The sequence below is a fragment of the Bradysia coprophila genome (genome assembly GCF_014529535.1).
Source record: "Bradysia coprophila strain Holo2 chromosome IV unlocalized genomic scaffold, BU_Bcop_v1 contig_5, whole genome shotgun sequence".
Taxonomy (NCBI): Eukaryota; Metazoa; Arthropoda; class Insecta; order Diptera; family Sciaridae; genus Bradysia; species Bradysia coprophila.
The window spans coordinates 4,015,584-4,034,903 of NW_023503374.1; the positions used below are offsets into that span (position 1 = coordinate 4,015,584).

Sequence of the window (19,320 nt, forward strand, 5' to 3'; positions counted from 1 at the left end):
AAAATTGCCCATCTTCGAACTTAGCCTCACTATTTCGACTATATTTCAGGGAAAAAAAAATTTTCAAATCGGATTTGATTTACTCAAGATATCGACGTGACACACGGACGGACAGACAGACAGACGGACGGACGGACGGACGGACGGACGGACGGACAGACAGACGGACGGACAGACGGACAGACAAAATTTTTATTGCGGATTCGTTATCTATGAACACAGGCAAACACTTTGCCCTTACCGTCTGCTTCGAATTCCATCAATTACACACGGCATCGTAATCCTATTAGCCCCTTGTACTTCGTACGGAGCTAAAAAAGAAATGGAGTGAAATCCTCGAACATAAACATCTTACGCCACCATTCCAGGTTAGATGACTGAATTTTCATTGTACTTTTGATAACCTGGGGTTGGTATAAACTATTATCACTTTGTTTATCAATGGCCTCTTGTGTTTACAGATCCGAGGCGAAGCCGAGATTATACAAAAAGTAGTATGTCCACCACTTGCCCTATTGACAAGTGAGTTTTTTTCTTCTCAAAAGCTTGTGGTAAGGCCTCGGCACCATTAAGTTGACTTCAACTCACGTTTCTGACTAAATTTATTTGATTTGATTAAATGCTCTAGTATTTTAATGCTGATTGCAAGGCAAAGTATAATAAACCTGGCAGGAGCGGCTTTTTTTTAAACGTCAAATAAGTGACCTAATACACTGTGTGAACTTAACCTGTTACAGACGGTATGACTATGACCAGTATTATTATCGGATCTAATACTTCCATTGATCAAAGTATTTTTAAACGGTTGATGTCAAATCTTGTACTTCAATTTTTTTAGCATGTATTTTTCTGTATAAAGGACCACATTACCCAGAGGTTGTCATTATTTTTGTCGCCGTTATCAATAAGAGATGAATAGCCGTTCGTCTGATTTAAGTTGATGTACAGTGATGACTCACAAACTGACAAAAAAAACTGACTTTAACAGTTGTGGTGAGCTTGGCCACAAAAATCGGTTAGCAGACAAAGTATAACGATGATCATCAATAGAATGACTTTTTATTTGTTCGTTATTTACATTCTAATTAGCAAAATGTGCATCCGCTATTTAAAAGACAGATTTAATGCATACGGCACGTGCAGCCAAGTCACATTTCTGTGTGGAATAGTCATAGACCATGTTATGACCGCAGTCTAGTTTTGCACTGATGCCATTCACACATAAGAAGTAATATTGACAGTTGGTTGGATGTGGGTAAAAGTGGGCGCCAGTTGGTGGACATGAAATACCAACTAGAAACGGAAAAGATTTTTAGTTAGAATGTTCACACAAACAAGGACGAGCTCTAACTTACTGTCATCAGCGTAATCATTCTCCTCTTCAGAGTACTCTGGAACCATAATGCAAGGGACATTACTTTTCACGTCGCACATTTGTGTCAATTCGTTGTAGTATAATCCTTCCGAGCATTTTCGTATGGTTGGAACAAAATTATTGCATTCGTAGTAGCTATTACGATGGTTGAAAGAATAAATCACCACAGTTAAAGCAATCACTGACCGATTCACTTACTCAGCACAGTCTTCGTGACTCGGAACGAAATAGGATCCCGATGATTGACAGATCAATATTTCGCAATCGGTTTCTTCCGGTAAATTGCAGTTACCATGATGATGGTCGTAGTACAAACCAGCTGGACACTCGACAAATGATGCTGTACCACCGATGCAGCGAACATACTTCGTGCAGGATTTCTCAAATCTGAATGTCGATGTACCGTTCTGGGGACAGATGTTTTCGCAGTTTACATTCTCTGGATAGTCACACATTCCATTCGTTGGATTGAAAGCAAATCCTTTCGGACACTCTCCGTAAAGTGCCATGTTGTTGTAACAGCCGATATATTTTGCACAAGACGAATGATCACGAATGAAAAGACCGTCTGGTTTGTCCTGACAAATATTCAATTCCATGGAATTTGCAATGCCTAAGCAAAGCGACAACGCCAAAATGTCTGGAAATTAACATTTTGTTTGAAAAGAATTTCTAATTTTTTTTGCCACAATGATTGCTTACAAAGCATGCTGGTGAATAATTACTTTTCAGGTCAAAGTTTCGTTCAATACAGAGTCGATTTTTCGAAATAATTTCAGTTTTAAAATATCTGATTTCGGTGATGTTTCTTTGTTATTATCATCAATCAGATATAGTTGGAACATTTTCTCATAAAAGCTTTGATTCACGAAAAAAAAGCCCAATCATTTGATTTTCACTAATTGAATTAATTTACAACGATTTCCGCAATTGCTGATAAAAAATTCTACGAAAACAGTATACACAACAACAATATCTTGCGAAACTTTTGGTCAACGCTCACGTTCGTACGCGGGTCTTCCGCGATAAAAAAAAAATTGAACTAAAGTTCAGTGTCCAAAAGCCCTCAAAAGTGAAAATGTGACGCAAATCCTTATATACTGTGTAAGCAATGGTGTGCACTTCGAAAACAATAGAGATCAGAGAAGGGTTGGTTCATTCTTCGATACTCGAATGGCCATACATTGAACTATATTTATTTAAAAAAATATTTTCTGCAACTGCGCTGCGAAAACTGAACTTTTTCATGCGTGATTTGGGTGGCGATCGAATGGTCTTTTTTCTCTGGTTTTCTATGTTTTACTTTTCACCACTAGTTGTGAAATGGATTTTCATATATATGCTTTTCGTCACTAGTGGTGAAATGGATTTACTTTTCACCACTCCTTCTGAATATCTGAACCATTAACCGTAAATAAAAATTCTGCCCTGACCAAATTTCGAACCATCGACACCAAAACCCAATGCTTATCGAGCAACACCTCTAACCATTCGTCCACTGAGATATATAATCGCAGTGAATCAATTTTTAAAGCGTACATAAATGCAATCTACTTGATCACTCATACCATGTTTCGTTCATACAGTAGAATGTATGTTAAAGGTAGAGTTATGTTTTGCATTTCAAAAGTTCATTTTTCGCAGCTTGTTGCAAAAAACGTTGTATGCAACTCTTTGCGAAAAGTGGTAGTTTTTGTCACACGATGTGGTTATCACATCACATCTAGTGACAAAAACTCCCACTTTTTGCAACTAGTTGCATAAAACTATTTCGTACCTAGTACCTAGAATATGAAAAATATTATTCGTACCACACGGACTAAAAGTCATTTTTAGCGTATTCGATTCCAGACCTAGCCTTCGGCTCTGTCTGGAAACTAGAGATGGGAGACGTTCAAAATTATCGATAATATCAATCGAAAGAAATTATCGATAATTGATTAATCATATCGTTATCGATAATTTAATAATTATCGATAATTATCAAAACATCGAAATTCGATATTCGAAATAAATTATTATGAAAATTTTCGGACCGAAATATTCATATATCGAATTATCGATATCATGATAATTATCAAAATATCAATAATTATCGATTATCGATATTTTTTTGATATTTTTCGATAAAAAAAAGTCGATAATTATCGATAATCATTATGATTATCGCCCATGCCTACTGGAAGCCTCTCACACGCTAAAAATGACCTTTAGTCCTAGGTACGAAATATACTATTATGGTTGCAAGTAATGTGAAAATTAAATTTTCGGAAGAGGCACATCGTTGACTTACTTACTTAGTTATTTGTTAACCAAGAGGAGAAAATAGGAAATTTCACCAAGAGCGAAAGAATTCGCTCAAGGTCGAATTTTCTTTTTTTTTTAACTAGTGTTGAAATATCGTGACTTCGTTTAGGAAAAACATTGTTCCTAACTGAAATTTGTTTGTCTGGGGTTCAAATCTCGTCAGGGCGCGTAAAACAAAAATTTTATTTCCAAATTTCAATTTCATTGTCAAGTAACTTGCAATCTTCATGCATAAAAAATTATTTCAATGTTCGGAACACCACCGAAGCAATACAACATTCAAAATAAAAATTGTTCCTAACTTATGCTAAAAGGCTAAAAGGCCTCTCATTCGATAAAAAGGCATTTAAGCAGGCGTCAAGAAAATAACTATTTCTCCACTTGGTCAGTTGGTTGTGAAAAACCGCATTTTTGTCCACTTTGAAGAAATGAAATAAATAGCATGTGGTATTCAGCCATTTTAGGCAAGGTTCTGAAACAACAGGTTAAGACAGCCACGAAGGCGGATAACACCGAAATTGATAAACACACTCAGCACAGTTTGTGTGTGAAATCCAAGGTTCTGAAAGAACAGGTTAAGACATCCACGAAGGCGAGTGACACACAAATTTTGACAAATACATACATTTTGTTGAACACACTCATTACATATTGTTTGAAATGTCAAATTGAAGAAACCTGAGTCTGTTGAATAAAAAGTATCTATTTGTCAAAATTTGCGTGTCACTGCCTGTCACTCAGAAGTGTCTTAACCTGTTCATTCAGAACCTTGGTGAAATCAACTTGAAGAACTTCCTTCGTTCCATATGCAATTCTATGTGTTAAAGTGGGCCAAACAAATATTTACAAAACTACCTTACAACGCATAAAAACCTTAGAGAGGCGAATTTACGTGAGAAAATATATGAAATTCTCTCAAAAATTCGCCTCTCTAAGGTTTTTGTGCGCTGTAGAAATGTTTTGGACGTAAAAAGTTATAATAAGGTGAGTTTATCACAATCTTTGAAACTGGTGGAACAACTGGTGATGAATTAGTCATTCTAAAATGTGTCCTTTCCATTGGATGACAAATCAGCTAATAGAGGTAATAAGGGGTTCACAAAAAAAGAAAAGAAAAAACTTCTAACTTTGACTAAATTTGTTGAAAGGTTTCATGAATACGGCAATCGCATTGCCGTAATAACGAATAAATCCGTTACATCGTTTGTTTAAAGTGTCGCTTATGGTTGGATACCGACACTTGTACTTCTTTAAATTCACTTTATGTACGGTTGTCCGTCCATATAAGTGAACATTATCTTGAGCAAGGTTCTGAAAGAACCTTGATCTTGAGGTCATCGTTAATTTCTGTTTTGTCCTCGTTGTCGATAACAGATAACTAGTCGCTTATAATGACGTATATTGTAATCAAGTTGTGAGGTACGGTACTTTAAGATTTTTAATTTGCGCGTTGGAAAACTTGACGTTCGTTGAATGGCATTGCTTTGGACTGTACTTTAGATTACGCTGGAAAAATGCAAAGTCCTAAGGTCCCTTTTCCGCCTTGAAAACATTGACGAATCAAAAGCCCATTCGAAATGTAGGAAAATATATTTTACGTTTGCACTCTGTGATTAGTCTACAGCTTAACAATTTATCTAAAAAACTTTGCCAGCGATAATTTAATTTGTGGTCAATGTGTTGCATTCATATGCCAATCCATTTTCAAGTTCGGACGCAATTTGCATTCGACGGAAGATCACATTGACTTGTTCTTTGATTGAAGTGCAATCCGTCGGAACAGTTGAAAAAGTGTGGCTGACCGCTAGCACAAACAATAAATGAGGAACAAGTTGTCGGATGTGGGTGATGTCCATCTGATGGGCAAATGAACGGGACTGGTGTGGTTGTTGGATCGCCAGGACCAGGACCAGGATTATCACCAATCTGAATATTATCAAAAAAAATGAGCAATTTTGCTAGAAAGAGCAATCGGGTTTGTTTGCATGAGTGAACCAGCTGAAAATTTGATTGCAATTTCCTGTAGCTGCTAAAAGTTAGAAAAACCTACCGAACAATCCGTCATATTCGGGAATGTGCATTGTTGTGTCACCGGATCGAAATGTAGAGCTGGGTTACAAGATTGAGCAATGGGGTCACCTTGTCCAGTACAGATGTAAAATCTAACAAAAAAAAATTAGAAATTAACGTGCATCGAAGGATCACAACCCAATGGAGTTCACGCTCTTACTCTGAACAATTGGTTTGGCTTCTGAAAGCAACCATCTGGCCAGGAGGAATATTAGGCGGACAGGAAAACTGAACGGAACAATTGGCATTTTCTGGTAGATCACATTGCTGACTCTGTTCATTGAAGTGTAAACCATTTTGGCATGCATGTTGACTTGCACGACCATTAATGCAACGAATAAACTGCACACACGAGCCTTCGACGCGTGTACTTTCAATCGGCTGCGTAGGCGAGCATTGGAAGCACCGAACATTTTCGGCCCAATCACATCCTCCTGTTGCTGGATTGAATAACCACGGTTCGGGACATGTTCCTGAAATTTTATACGGCTTTAGTCGAATATTCAAACCATATCTAGAAGGATATGCGATTCACAGACTTTGAAATCTAATTTTATTTAAAAAAAAAAAAATGTTTTACCAGGTACAGGGCCATTTGGTGTACATCTGAACCAATTAGCGCAATTAGACACGTCTTGAATGAATGTGTTGTCGGGCATGCCGTGGCAAATAGTTACCTCATTAGCATACGCTGTTCCTACCACAGCTAGTACAATCGCAATGAACCCTATAAAATTACAAATTTTAGATTTTCACTTAATCCTGAGTGGGTAGAGGCACAGTCGATGATTTACACTTCATTTTCGTAATTAACACCCAATGCTATCGTTGTATTAACCTTTTTGAATCAAAAATTTAATACGTTCGTGGTCGACAAATTCGATTTCAATGGCAGTTTCGCTTGGCCGATCCTCAATTTAAACCAAATGCTGTTCACACGATTATCTTAAGCCACCTTTATCTAATTAAAAAAAAAGTATTTTGTTCTTTCAGCATAGCACACATATCTAAGAAATGTAATTAATTTCACACTAATCGCAGATTAAAAATCAACCAAAAATTCTTGTTTTTCGCCTAGCTCAAGTCTATAATTTATCGATCGAAAAGACAAGGTGTCAAAAATCATGTCGAATTACATTGTTTAATTAAAACAATTTTTTTTGTTAATTAATTTATTTCCCCGATGACACATCAATTGGATTGTTAGCTAGTGACGTCATGCAGGTGTGGTGCACCTCCACGAAATACTCTGTATCAGTCGATGAATTAATAGTTCTAATGAGAAATCTACAAAAGTGTGGTGAAATTGGTCGGAGGACACTCTTGCTGTATTTAGTCTTTCGAAACAAACTGTAGCTTTCCTATCTAAATCATTGGATACTTCCGTCGTAAATATATGTGGATTAAACTTTCATTGATACCAAGGTAATCAATTTGTTTGTTTACGAATCAATCAATCACAGTACTATTTTCCCGTTATTTCTGGTTTTGGATTAAGTGTCGTGTATTCAATCTGTTAGTACTTTTATATTTGTTTTGTTGGTAGATTCATCATTTTGCTCGCAACGGAATATACTGATTTATCTGTGGTAAGTCTGAAAATATACACATCTTGGATCAGAAGAGGTATGACATTATTTTGTGAACTGCACTGGAATTCGTGTTTTTATTTACGAACAACGATATTATTTGAGTTCAGCACCAATGGAGCGAGTACGGAAAATTAGGAGTATGTGTGCTGAAAAAGTCACTTTCCTGCCGTGCCATAATTCCCTTGACTAAAAGTCATGGGTCTTACGAATGATAAACACTCTAAAATGTTTGTCACACAATGTTCACAACTATGATTGAAAATACATGGAATGTATGACCAAAAACCTTTGTCACATTTTGTTCATTCCTTGATGCCACGATAACTTGAGTAATTCTAAACGGATTTCCAAAAACTTTTTTTTAATCAACGAGGAATTAAATCCCATAGGTTAAGTTCGAAGATGAACTATAAGAAACTGGTGATCTTAGAGATATTCTCAAAAGCAGACCCGGACTTGCCATACTGGGCATTCGGGCGATTCCCGAAGTGCCTTTTGCTTCAGTCGGGCGAAGTCCCGACAGGGTTTTTTTTAAATTTTAAACAAATGTAGCCAATTTCAGCGAACATAGGCAAAATCTTTAATTTCCAATCGAAATTTTTCTACTGAGGCCTTTCTCTCAATTTATTATTCGATTTCGTACTGAGTCAATTCTCTCAATATTTTCTTCGATTTCCTACTGAGGCCTTTCAGTTAATTTTTTATTCGATTTATGTATTCGAACCAAATTTTTACCATTTTTGGTTCGAATATAATTGTATTATTTTACAGCATTCTCCTTGCCGATGCATTGGCTCATTTATTGTACAAATTGCCGAAAACACCGAAATTCTTTCCTCTCCTAATCAACACTTGTATACTTTCTCAAATTCAAAAATTTTGAAAAAATTCAGAATAATTCTGAAAAAGATTCTCAATAATAAGCGTTGCAATAGAATAAATTCCTAGAAAATGTGCAAAAAATTGGAATTTTCTAGCGGCTTTAGATAAAATTCCCAGAAATTGTGCCAAAAATGGGAATTTTCTACCAGCTTTAGATAAAATTCCCAGAAAATGTACCAAAAATGGAATTTTTTAGCGTCTTGAGATAAAATTCCCAGAAAATGTGCAAAAAATGGGAATTTTTTAGCGGCTTTAGATAAAATTCCCAGAAAATGTGCAAAAAATGGGAATTTTCTAGCGGCTTTCGATAAAGTTTCCAGAAAATGTACAAAAATTGGAATTTTTTGGCGGTTTTAGATAAAATTCACAGAAAATGTGCAAAAATAGAAATTTTTAGCGGCTTTAGATAAAGTTCCCAGAAAATGTACCAAAAATTAGAATTTTCTAGCGGTTTTAGATAAAATTCACAGAAAATGTGCAAAAATAGAAATTTTTTAGCGGCTTTAGATGAAGTTCTTAGAAATTGTGCCAAAATGGGAATTTTCTACCGGCTTTAGATAAAATTCCCAGAAAATGTATTAAAAATGGAAATTTTTTTAGCGGTTTTAGATAAAATTCCAAAAAATGGTGCCAAAAATGGAAATTTTCTACCGGCTTTAGATAAAATTCCCAGAAAATGTAAAAAAAAATGGGAATTTTCTAGCAACCATAGATAAAATTCCCAGAAAATGTGCAAAAAATGGGAAGTTTCTAACTGTCATAGAACAGGGCTTTTATTGGGAATTTTAATTATTGGATAATTCCGAAAAAATTATGAAAAAACTCGGAATATTCTGAATAAAAATCTCAATAATAAGCCCTGCTTTCACTAGCGAGCGAAGTTTTTTTTCAAAAACACCTTTATTGGTATGAATAGTACAATCTTAACTATTTGTTATTTTATTACTAGGGTTGAGTTGTACTATCTTCCTTTTACTTGCGTAATTAGAAGAAAGTAAGACTTGTGTGGGTTTTACGACCCAATGGTCGAGTCCCTATGCGGTGTGCTGTTAGCTCCAGGAGTACTGAAAGAACTGCCAGCACATGCGGTGTACATGATTACATATCTGTTCAATGCATGCCTTAAATTCAAATATGTACCAAAAAGCTTCAAAATTGCGCAAGTAATTATGCTAAGAAAACCAGATAGACCGCCAGAAAAAGTAACCTCGTACAGGCCGATCTCACTGCTACCCACAATCTCAAAAATATTCGAGAAGTTGCTGATAAAACCTTTGGTGAAAGTCCCCGATTTTCAATTCGGTTTTAGAAACAACCATTCAACAATTGAACAAATTCATAGACTCACTACTAAAATTGAGAGTGCATTCGAAAAAAAGGAGTACTGCCCGGCAGCATTCCTGGATGTATCACAGGCATTTGATAAAGTGTGGCACGAAGGACTCACATATAAAATGAGTACACTCTTTCCAGGCAACTATTGTCAGCTGCTTGAATCATACCTATCGGAGAGAACGTTCAGAGTAAAAGACGAAGAAACCTATTCAAACTTCTATCCAATACTAGCAGGAGTACCACAAGGAAGTGTATTGACACCTTTCTTATACACTATATATACTGCTGACATACCTGTAACCACAAACTCTTTCATTGGAACCTTCGCAGACGACACAGCGATCATGGCAACAGATACATCGCAGTCGGAGGCAGTTAAACATTTACAAAATGCTTTGGATAAAATAAATCAGTGGACCATCGATTGGAAAATAAAACTCAATGAGTCAAAATCTAATCACGTCACTTTCGCATTGCGTCACATAAACAGCAATCTCCGCATTTACCTCAATGGGATTCCCATTCCCCAGGCAGAGTCAGCTAAATATCTAGGATTAAACCTGGACAACAAACTAAACTGGAAACATCATGTGAAGCAAAAAGCTGAGCAAATCAAACACAAAACGAGACAAATGTACTGGTTAGTCGGATACAACTCTAAACTTAACCTGTATTGTAAAAGATTGATTTACAAATCAATTTTCGCACCTCTGGCTGGATGTACGGCTCTACTCTTTGGGGTTGTGCTATAAAATCAAAAGCGAGCGAAGTGAGTGAAATTTTCTTAATAAATGTTTCGTTAGTTGTAACATTTTTATGTTCCACTAGCGAATATTTACCTGGGCTATTTCCAATTTTTCTTTTCTAATTTTGCGCCACAGTGCGTTGTTTTCTAGGCAAATGTCGCGATTGTCCGTGTGATGTAGCGGCACTGTGTGATTCACGTATACTGTCTAAGTTACACAATTGTAATCAGTAACACGAATCGAGGGCCTAATTGGAAAGAGTCGCCCGAAAATAATGGCCTTTTAACTTTTTCCCCGAAGGGCTTTTTTGAGCCAGTCCGGGCCTGCTCAAAAGAATTTTTGTCTTGTTGCTTGATTCCACGATAGCTCGAGTAGTTTTCGACAGATTTCAAAAAAAATAATTATTCGACGAGGAATTAAATTTCTGAAGTTAAGTTCGAAGTATTACGGGTGATCTTAGATATATTCTTAAAAGAATTTTTGAGTTGGCGCTTGATAACCCGAGAAATTCTTAAGGGCAACTTTAGAGCCTCGTCAATTCTCCGCTATCACAACTTTTTCTCCGCCAATAGCGGATTTGTTCCACAGTTTTTCCGAAAGTTTTGGTTGTCCTCCTACATAACACGGCGGTTCGCTGATGGTAAATTTTCAGAATCTGTAAAATCGTCTATCAGCGGACGCCTGAGTTACTATGGTAAACGAATAAAGCTTGGTGGAGACGATAGAGCGTAAAAAAACCATGAAACAAATCCGTTATTGGCGGAGAAAAAATTTTGATAGCGGAGATCGCCGTAGAATATGGGTTTGAAAATGCAGACCTCCGCCAATTGCAATAGTTTCAAATAGATCAAATTTTTAACACTTTGAGGCAATAGAGGAAGGATCGTCTAATGAATGAAACTACGATTTTTTCTTGAAACTAGAGTTTTCAGTCTTAAAAATTGTAACGCAACAGACCGTTATTGGCAAAATCTACCCTTCGGAAAAAGTTACTTTCTTGATCAATTTTAAATTGCCTAAGATCGAGTGAAACCCGTGCATTAAAATTATTTTTCCGTGATACCAAATTTATTATTGGCACGTATTTTTTTGATAGCAAATTTCTTCTTTTCCAGTAGCAATGTTTTTGTCTGCAAATTTATTCTTTTCATTTTTAAATTTAAAGTATTTTATCTGCAAAATTAAATCGTGCCTTAGCAGCGGCAATATTATGTCAAAAAATCTGAAACTCAGACTCAGACTTCCCATCTCAGATGGGGACCATGCCCTGATCCCAGTCAGGCTCTCTTAGAAGAGTAAGGGAAAAGCATGTCGCCTTTTCCTGTTACCCTTCGGCCATTCAAGCCTTCCAGAGAATTTCCTGGATGTCTCTTATACTTAAGAAATCCTCAGTCTAAGGTCTGCAGCGCTTGGCCGCCACTCGAGTTGCTAAAACTTATATACCTTTGCCTGTTACAGAGGTAACCAACAGCAACTGCCGCCGCTCGGTTTGACAGTCGGACTAGCTACAAATGCAATCTTTCAATCAATATACTGAAATTACCTTTCTGGCCAGTGCACTTACCACACCACATACTTATCTTGTTGTCATTCTCCCCGTCCTTCATTCACGTCTTTAAGAAGCTAATACTATGGTCTCTGCCATAGCTGTTGAGCTTGAAGTTCCCACTAGTTTCGAGCGTAGCGATCAGAGCTGTCTTTTCCGTGAAAAACCAGCAGTGATTTCTTCCACCGAAACAGGCATTGTAATAATCCAGCTGATCTACTAGCACACACTTACCATATGATAAACAATCAAAACACATTCTGAACAATTTGTTTACTCAATACTCTCTCTAGCAACCAAACTACTTTTATTAAGGTGGTAGCCTTTGGAACTTACATGTACATCACAACGTAGTCAGCTAAAATGTAGAATAGTGTTTGTAGAATACAAAGAAATAAGAGAGTATTGGTTTAATTCAACCATACGTGTTATGTGCGCGCATAGATGACGTTAAAGTGGAAATGCACTGTGTGTAGGTTGTCTTTGAATTGTTTACAATACAAAGTGTTTTTGTTTCTACACCAGCTGGTGATATTGAGCTGGTGCTTATTCTGCACATAGGAAACTTTTAACAATTGTATATGCCTAAAAACATAAACAATCGAATCTTTCGATCTAACCCGAGAAACTCGCCCAAAAATACAAAACCTTTGTGCCACCACAAATATTTGTCTTATAACGAAAAAACTTAAATTTTAAAAAATGTTTGTGCTGGCAATGTCAACCGTAAATTCCGTCTCACTCTTCTACAAGTTCAGGCTGACGCTGTTGCTGGTCTCAAAAACGACCCATGGATTCATGCTGAAACTTCTTAACTTGAAGAATGTCCAAGACCCCCCTAACGCAAATACTCTATATATATCTGAAAGCGAGTCATTGCGAGTTTATTTCCATTATCAAAATGGAAAGTGGGGAAATCTGAATCTAGCTAGACTAATCGAAAAATGGTTTGTCAGCAAATTTATTCAAAATAAACTGTGTTATGATGAATGTGGTGTCAACTAATTTCAATCATTTCTCCGTGACGTATCAATTAAAAATTTGCCAACTGCATTCGCCCCGTCTAAACTATTAGGATTCTCAATCAATCGTTCCAAACGTTCGATTCTCTCTATTAGGTTGGCCTGTTCATTCCGCAGCCTTTGCACTTCACCGTTGACGTGTGTCAATAGATTTTCTCGTTTCGCCAGCGAGTCTTCAATTTGCGATATCGTTGGCGGACAACTGCGTAACAGATTCAATTTTAGGTCAGCAACTGTGTCAGGTGTATATGCGTATTGATCAATACATGGATTTGAATTGAAATATGTTGTACCATTGATTGGTAAATTCAAATCGTGACCCACATGTCTTATGCTGTTGCTGCCGAAATGAACTAATTGGATTGAGTCCAATCCGGAAAGAAGATCTCCGTCAAGCGATGTAACTTGGTTGATATTAAGCCACAGAACTTGTAAATTGGGGAAATGATTTATGTGTTGGTTACTTATGCTGCTGATGTTGTTCCAAGTAAAATCAATTAAGACAAGGTTTGGGAAGAAATTTTCGATATTTGTTGGAAAGCCTTCCAAACTCTGACTCAGTATAACTAACCCACGCACGTCTTCATGTGATTTCCCAGATTCATGCATGCCATATACTGCTGTTAAATTATAATCCACACTTCCGTCGAATATTACTATCCCGTCGCACCGGTAAATACTACCAACAACTACATGTGATCCCATTCCATACGTACAATCCAGTACTACTCCTCGAACTGTTAAACAATGACTGACAACCAGCCCTGCTAGAATTATGAAAATGTTCGTTCCACACTCCCTGTTTAAAATTTGGTTTTATTTTGGTCACTCCTCGATTCGTTTTTAAGGTATTACGCCACTTACATGTTGTTGAAAGACCAGTTAAATATTGAATTAGGGCGAAATATTTTTTTTGCACTGCACTCAAATACGTCCACTCTAATACAAAATTTCTCAGAGATAACCACGGGTATCACTCGATACGGGATATTTATAAAGCTCCGTTTCACAATCTACTAGGCCCCACCTTATGGGTGGGTCAGGTCCCTTGACTGACTGACTGATATTTTCTCAATAGATTTTTGTAATTGTTGCAAAAATATCATAAGTAGCCCTTTGTCTTGTTTTGTCATAAATTGTCCGCTTTTTTTATTTTATTGAAAATCAAATTTCAGAATAAACAAAGGGAGCTTATTTTCAAGGTTCTGAACCTTGCTTATTTCTACATTTTCAAAAAAAAGATGCTTTGATATTACTGTGTCTGCTAAAAGACGCTGTAATGAGGACGTATTTCTTGCTAAACTCTTGAATAAATTTAAACTTGTGTGGATACAGCCCTCGCTTCGCTCTGGCCGCAAAGTTCACACTCGTTGAAATTTTCTAGATTATAAGACTTTTTTAGCAAATGATTATAAGGGAATATTTTCGTTCGACGAAGTTGTCAATCGAATCAGCGTAGCAAATATTTTCGATGTTCTACTGAAAATTGGCCCTATTTGCTTATGAATAAGGTATGCAACTCATGTGATTACGGCCCTCGCTTCGCTCTGGCTCACACTCGTTCTTTTTTTCCCAGCATAGACAGCAATAAGGCTTACTATCGGGTCAGGTCAACCTGAAAATTTCAGGTCAGGTCCATTTGACCTGAAACCTGATAGTGACCTGATAATATAACCTGACAGGTTTCAGGTTGACCTGAAATTGTTGCTGTACAAAAATGAAAAACTTAAAATATCTGATGATGAGTCTTTTGGGAAAATGTTTCGTAGAGTAATTTTCAATTTTTACATATCAACAAATATTCACTATTTGAATCCAACAAATGTGTTTTAAGGTAACTGAAAGTAGTTCGAAAACGATAAAAATCATTTTCCTGCAACCTTTACCGTGCGTAACAAGACATTAAAAAATCCAAAGAAGTCATTTTTAAGAAGCTGATGGTATGGAGTCGAAGTGTTCAAAATTGCCTTCCGTTGGGAAGAGTCACAATAGACACTACCACCAGTACAGCCATTACCCATTACGGCCACTCACGATGAGTATACTTATATGCCCACAGAGACCTATTTCTTTCTTTAATTCTGTTGACTACGAACAAATCACACTTGTTATAGTGCTAGTTACGTACTTCCGGGGAGTTCTTTTTTTTTTTTTTTTTGAAAAACCAGCTTGACAACAAATCAAGTCTTTTTTACATGCAAATTTATTGCCTTAGCCATCCTCTTCTAACTCTTCTAGCAATCCATAAGCTGATAAAAATTAATTTTGGCTTTTTCTAAACGAAAGCGATGAAAACAACTCAGTGTCAAGAATAAAGGTATTATTACTCATTCCTGGGCTCTTGAAAAGTCATATTATATGCGAAAACATGTTGTACAACTTTATTCAAAGTAGTTTAATTTTCATCCGAAATTCAAATTCAAGTCATCAGGTCGTATCGGGTCATATCAGGTCATGACGTGAAAAATCAGGTCAGGCCAAAGTCAATTTTCTTATCAGGTCAACCTGACCTGACCTGTCGTAAGCCTTAGACAGCAAGTTTTTTCGGTAAAAATCTAGGATTATTACTCCAGTATTTCCATTAACGAACTTAGCCCGAGTAATTTCAGTACAAACATTTTTGGAAAGCTGTCGAAAATTACTCCGTATGATAAGTAGACTATATAGACAGACGATCTGGTTGCCCTCACGAATTTCATTCTTAGTCGAATAATATTTTTTTTAAATCTGTCAAAATTAACCTCAGGAATTTAATTCCCCTTCGAAAAAAAAGAAATTCTTTTAAGAATATCTCTTAGATCACCCGTCATACATGTATTTTCAATCATAGTAGTGAACAGTGTGTGACAAACATTTTAGAGTGTTTATCATTCGTAAGACCCATGACTTTCAATCAATGGAATAACCGTGCATTTTATCATTTACTTTCATTTGGCGTCAATCTAGTCTGAAAGACGGTCAACAAAAAGCAGATAAGGCAGGAAGTTATGAACAATGGAATGAAATGAAAAGCCAAAATTTGATGAAATATCAATTCCAGTCAGGTCGATTGTGACTAAAGCAAACGAATGCCAATGCTGTTATAGAGATAGACAGTATAGATTCAACAAGATAATGGCTGGCAATTGTAAAAACTAAACAAAGGATGGTCCAGTTGTATGTTACCGTTTTGAGTTGCTTCAAATGTCAATATTTTAACCATAGGACGAAGAAATGTATGAAGTTAAAAGAGCTTGTAAAAAATGCGCTGGTGATCATGATGTATGTACCTAAATGTAAATCTAAAGTAGCCAAGGACTTTTGTAAATTTTGTTCAAACAACGACCTGTATTTATTTATTTATTTACTCGTATAGGACATTCACAACAAATTTACAAAATTTACAAGACTAGAGTCAATTGATCACATCACAAGAACACTATCGATCACAGATTTATGTCTAGGTCATTTATATATTTACATGAATCATCGTTAATGGAGAAAAAGTCTGTGAGCTCACCACTGTATTTACTTTCACTATGTGGTGAATCGTCTGAACTCCATGTCCACAGTCGCAAATTGCATCTTGTCTTCAGCTTCAGTAAGGAGTTTGGTGAGATGAGGGTTAAATGTCATCGCCCTGTAAAGGACGTATTACTCAAATACAGATTTAATTGATATTGCTTGACGATCCTAGACTAAATGATGTTGAGTTAAAACGCCTTTGATTATGTAATAGTTGAGTCAACAAGATGTTATAAAAATAACGTGACTTTAGGTCCTTGATATTTTTTATCTCTTTAATGAGCCTTAAAGTATGCTGCAAAGTATATTTGATTGACATGAAGTTGCGAGTATAGGAAGGTAATGAAAATCGTGTACTTGTCGGAAACATGCACGTACATGCTTCTCTAAATATTAAAATTGATTTACGACATCTTGTTGGATTGTAGATGACCAGTTTCTATTTGGAAATATGAAATATTTCCCAGAAAAGTGTTCGTTAAAATTCCTTAGCAATCAAACTTATAATATTTACATTGGCTCTTATGGAAAAGTGATTGACGTTTAATACTCCCTATACTGGCAATGTTATATTCTATCATAAATAGAGGTTTAGCTTAAGTCCATAAAAAAAAACTGGCGGCCGAAAAAAGCGACAAAAATTTATTTATTTTTCAAAGTTTCCCTGGTAAGGGAATGCTAGCCGGAGTTAACTTGGTCGTCGTAGTCGATAACACTTCGAAACTTCTCAAAGTATCCTTTACTCCATCTATGATTCTCCCGATCACAATTGGCTTCGTGTGGAAAGTCACACAATCCAGAACCGGCATTAAAGTGCAAACCGTCCGCACACGTGAATTCATGGGGAAATCCATTAGCGCATATGAAATATATGGAACAAGATGAGGGATGTGGATGTGGGCCGTCGCTTGGACACCTGAATATAGGGTCTTCTGGAACGTCTGGCGGAAGTACTGGCTTCGCATTGCAGTCGGTTAAGTTTGGAAACGTACATAGGCCAGAAATTGGATCGAAGTGAAGCTCTCTGTTGCCTGTGAAGAAATAAGATTATCGGTTGAACATGTTGGGATTTCACAGAAGAAAATTACATTCTTGTCGAACAGGGTCAGGATCACCAACGCAGATGTGAAATCTATGAAGGAAATTTGAATAATTAAAAAAAAAATTCTAACCAAAAAATGCAACTTAAAAATACACTGAACAGTTGTTAGGGTCACGAATTGCAATGATACTTCCATCAATTGGCAACCTATCTGGGCATCTGAATCTCAATGAGCACTGTACTACCGATTCCAAGTCACACTGTCCGGTTATGTTGTTAAATTGCAATCCTGGCTGACACATTAATTGCGACGGAACGCCGCCTATGCATCGGATGAACGATCGGCAACTTCTATCCATAATATGAGTGGAAATCGTTTGATTGCTAGGACATCGGAAGCATTGAACATTTTCAGGCCAATCACAACCGCGAGTCAATGGGTTAAAATTGAACTCTGGAGGGCAGTTTCCGGGCTCGGGACCATGCGGTCCACATCTGTACCAAGCGTTACAATCTCTCACATTCGGTATGAACGCGTCTGGCTCCTCTTCGTCGCAAATAGTTGCATTCTGCGCCGTTGTTATTGTAACGAGAACAAATGAGGCAAAGATCACGTAACAAATCTTATCTAGAAGATCACAATGGAATTAAAAGTAGTTGTCGTCGTCGGTCTTCATCCTTACCAATCATTTTAACTTTGGTCAACTAAATTTAACACACACGTTGTTACACTCTTCTTGTAAGACTACGCGACAGTAAGTCTTAAATATCCAACAATTCCATTGATTGTTATCAGTGAGTCTCAAAATATTTGCATCGACCGTCATAAGATTGATAACGATGCGTTAGGTATCAAATGCTAGATATTGTAAGTGCTAATCAATAAAAAACAAATTCAGCTGCCAACTTAAAATTCACTTTTATATCTTAAGCTGCTCTGGTGCAGATAACGTTTTTTTTTCACATGGAAGTGTTTTATCATCGAAAGGTTGTGAAGGCACAAAGTGACAACCGGATGTTTTGACTATTTTATCTGATATAATTTCAAGTAGCTAGTGGTCATTGTCTAAAAGATTCTCATATTTATCGACTCATGGTGGTATAGAAAACCAGAGTTTATTTACTGGCACTTGTTGTGCCACTTATCTGCTCAATTTTATAAAATAATGAATGGCACTGATACCGACTGATGAATGAATTTTGAGATTATTTTCTGGATTTTATTGTTAAAACGGGCTGAATTCTTTGAACGCGATATCTTATTTTAAAATGTAAGCCCTGTAAGCCTTTTGAAGTAGTTCCAAAAATTGTTGCAAAACATCTTAAGAACAATTTTCCATCTACAATTATTGCAACTACTTCAGGCGGGTAGGATGGAATTTCCTATTTTCCCCCGAGGTGAACACAACGTTTTTCATGTTTTAGTGTGATTAACCAATAACCGTTTTTCTTCACGAAACAAAAACATCAATTTGTTGCGTAGAAAAGTACATCAGAATGATGCGATGGTAATACACAACAGACCTGTAAACAAGTCAAATGCTCATGTATGATAGTCTGATCCTTCTACAGAGACGATGTGCAATGTGTCTGCATTTGTTGGATTGCTTGCCAAATAGACGACTAAGTCACCATTAAACATGGTAAACTCGAACGCTAAGCGTTCATCACACCAGCAACGAATCCGTGCTATTAGACAAGCACATTGTCGAAAACAAGAACTGTTCCACTGTTCCGATCTGAGAGATGATTTAGGTGCACATTTCAATCAGTCAAAAAACCCTTAAAGGGTAAATGTGACGCAAGTCTTTATCTTTCTTACAAAATAACTAATATCGCTGAGGGTGGCACATGGTTCGCAAACGTTTTATCAACAAAAACTGAAAATTGACCTAACAA

The 19,320-nt window shown here is 36.6% G+C and overlaps 4 protein-coding genes across 6 annotated transcripts in view; 1 reads left to right on the top strand and 3 right to left on the bottom strand.

Annotated features, from left to right (window-relative positions):
- The window catches only part of LOC119072012 (chitin-binding domain protein cbd-1-like), a 14,480-nt gene extending 12,268 nt beyond the window's left edge, over window positions 1-2,212 (bottom strand). The window contains exons 1-4 of the mRNA XM_037177130.1: window positions 2,078-2,212; window positions 1,574-2,015; window positions 1,356-1,510; window positions 1,110-1,293 (exon numbers count right to left, since the gene is read on the bottom strand). Of these exons, the coding sequence (XP_037033025.1) occupies window positions 1,110-1,293; window positions 1,356-1,510; window positions 1,574-2,015; window positions 2,078-2,084 (788 nt within the window). The 5' untranslated portion in view covers window positions 2,085-2,212. The remainder of the gene's footprint in view (window positions 1-1,109; window positions 1,294-1,355; window positions 1,511-1,573; window positions 2,016-2,077) is intronic.
- The window catches only part of LOC119071775 (cell wall protein DAN4-like), a 24,256-nt gene extending 8,979 nt beyond the window's left edge, over window positions 1-15,277 (top strand). For both annotated transcript variants that reach the window (XR_005086716.1, XR_005086717.1), the window contains exons 4-6: window positions 839-851; window positions 10,896-10,906; window positions 15,267-15,277. The gene's annotated coding sequence lies outside the window, so the exon portion shown is untranslated. The remainder of the gene's footprint in view (window positions 1-838; window positions 852-10,895; window positions 10,907-15,266) is intronic.
- LOC119071783 (protein obstructor-E-like) overlaps window positions 1-18,309 on the bottom strand; it is a 26,200-nt gene extending 7,891 nt beyond the window's left edge. The window contains exons 1-4 of one of the 2 annotated variants that reach the window (XM_037176843.1): window positions 18,105-18,309; window positions 17,575-18,049; window positions 17,468-17,511; window positions 17,052-17,410 (exon numbers count right to left, since the gene is read on the bottom strand). In XM_037176843.1, coding sequence (XP_037032738.1) covers window positions 17,058-17,410; window positions 17,468-17,511; window positions 17,575-18,049; window positions 18,105-18,111 — 879 coding nt within the window. In that variant the 5' untranslated portion in view covers window positions 18,112-18,309 and the 3' untranslated portion in view covers window positions 17,052-17,057. Of the gene's footprint in view, window positions 1-17,006; window positions 17,411-17,467; window positions 17,512-17,574; window positions 18,050-18,104 lie in introns of those variants that run through there. The other variant, XM_037176842.1, reaches the window with a different exon arrangement.
- Window positions 5,254-6,704, bottom strand: LOC119071788 (peritrophin-44-like). Its single transcript, XM_037176849.1, has 5 exons — window positions 6,547-6,704; window positions 6,333-6,479; window positions 5,913-6,225; window positions 5,733-5,844; window positions 5,254-5,608 (listed from the first exon to the last, which is right to left on the bottom strand). The coding sequence occupies exons 1-5, from the start codon at window positions 6,551-6,553 to the stop codon at window positions 5,387-5,389; spliced, it is 801 nt and encodes a 266-aa protein (XP_037032744.1). The 5' UTR covers window positions 6,554-6,704; the 3' UTR covers window positions 5,254-5,386.
- Window positions 18,310-19,320: the final 1,011 nt, after the last annotated feature.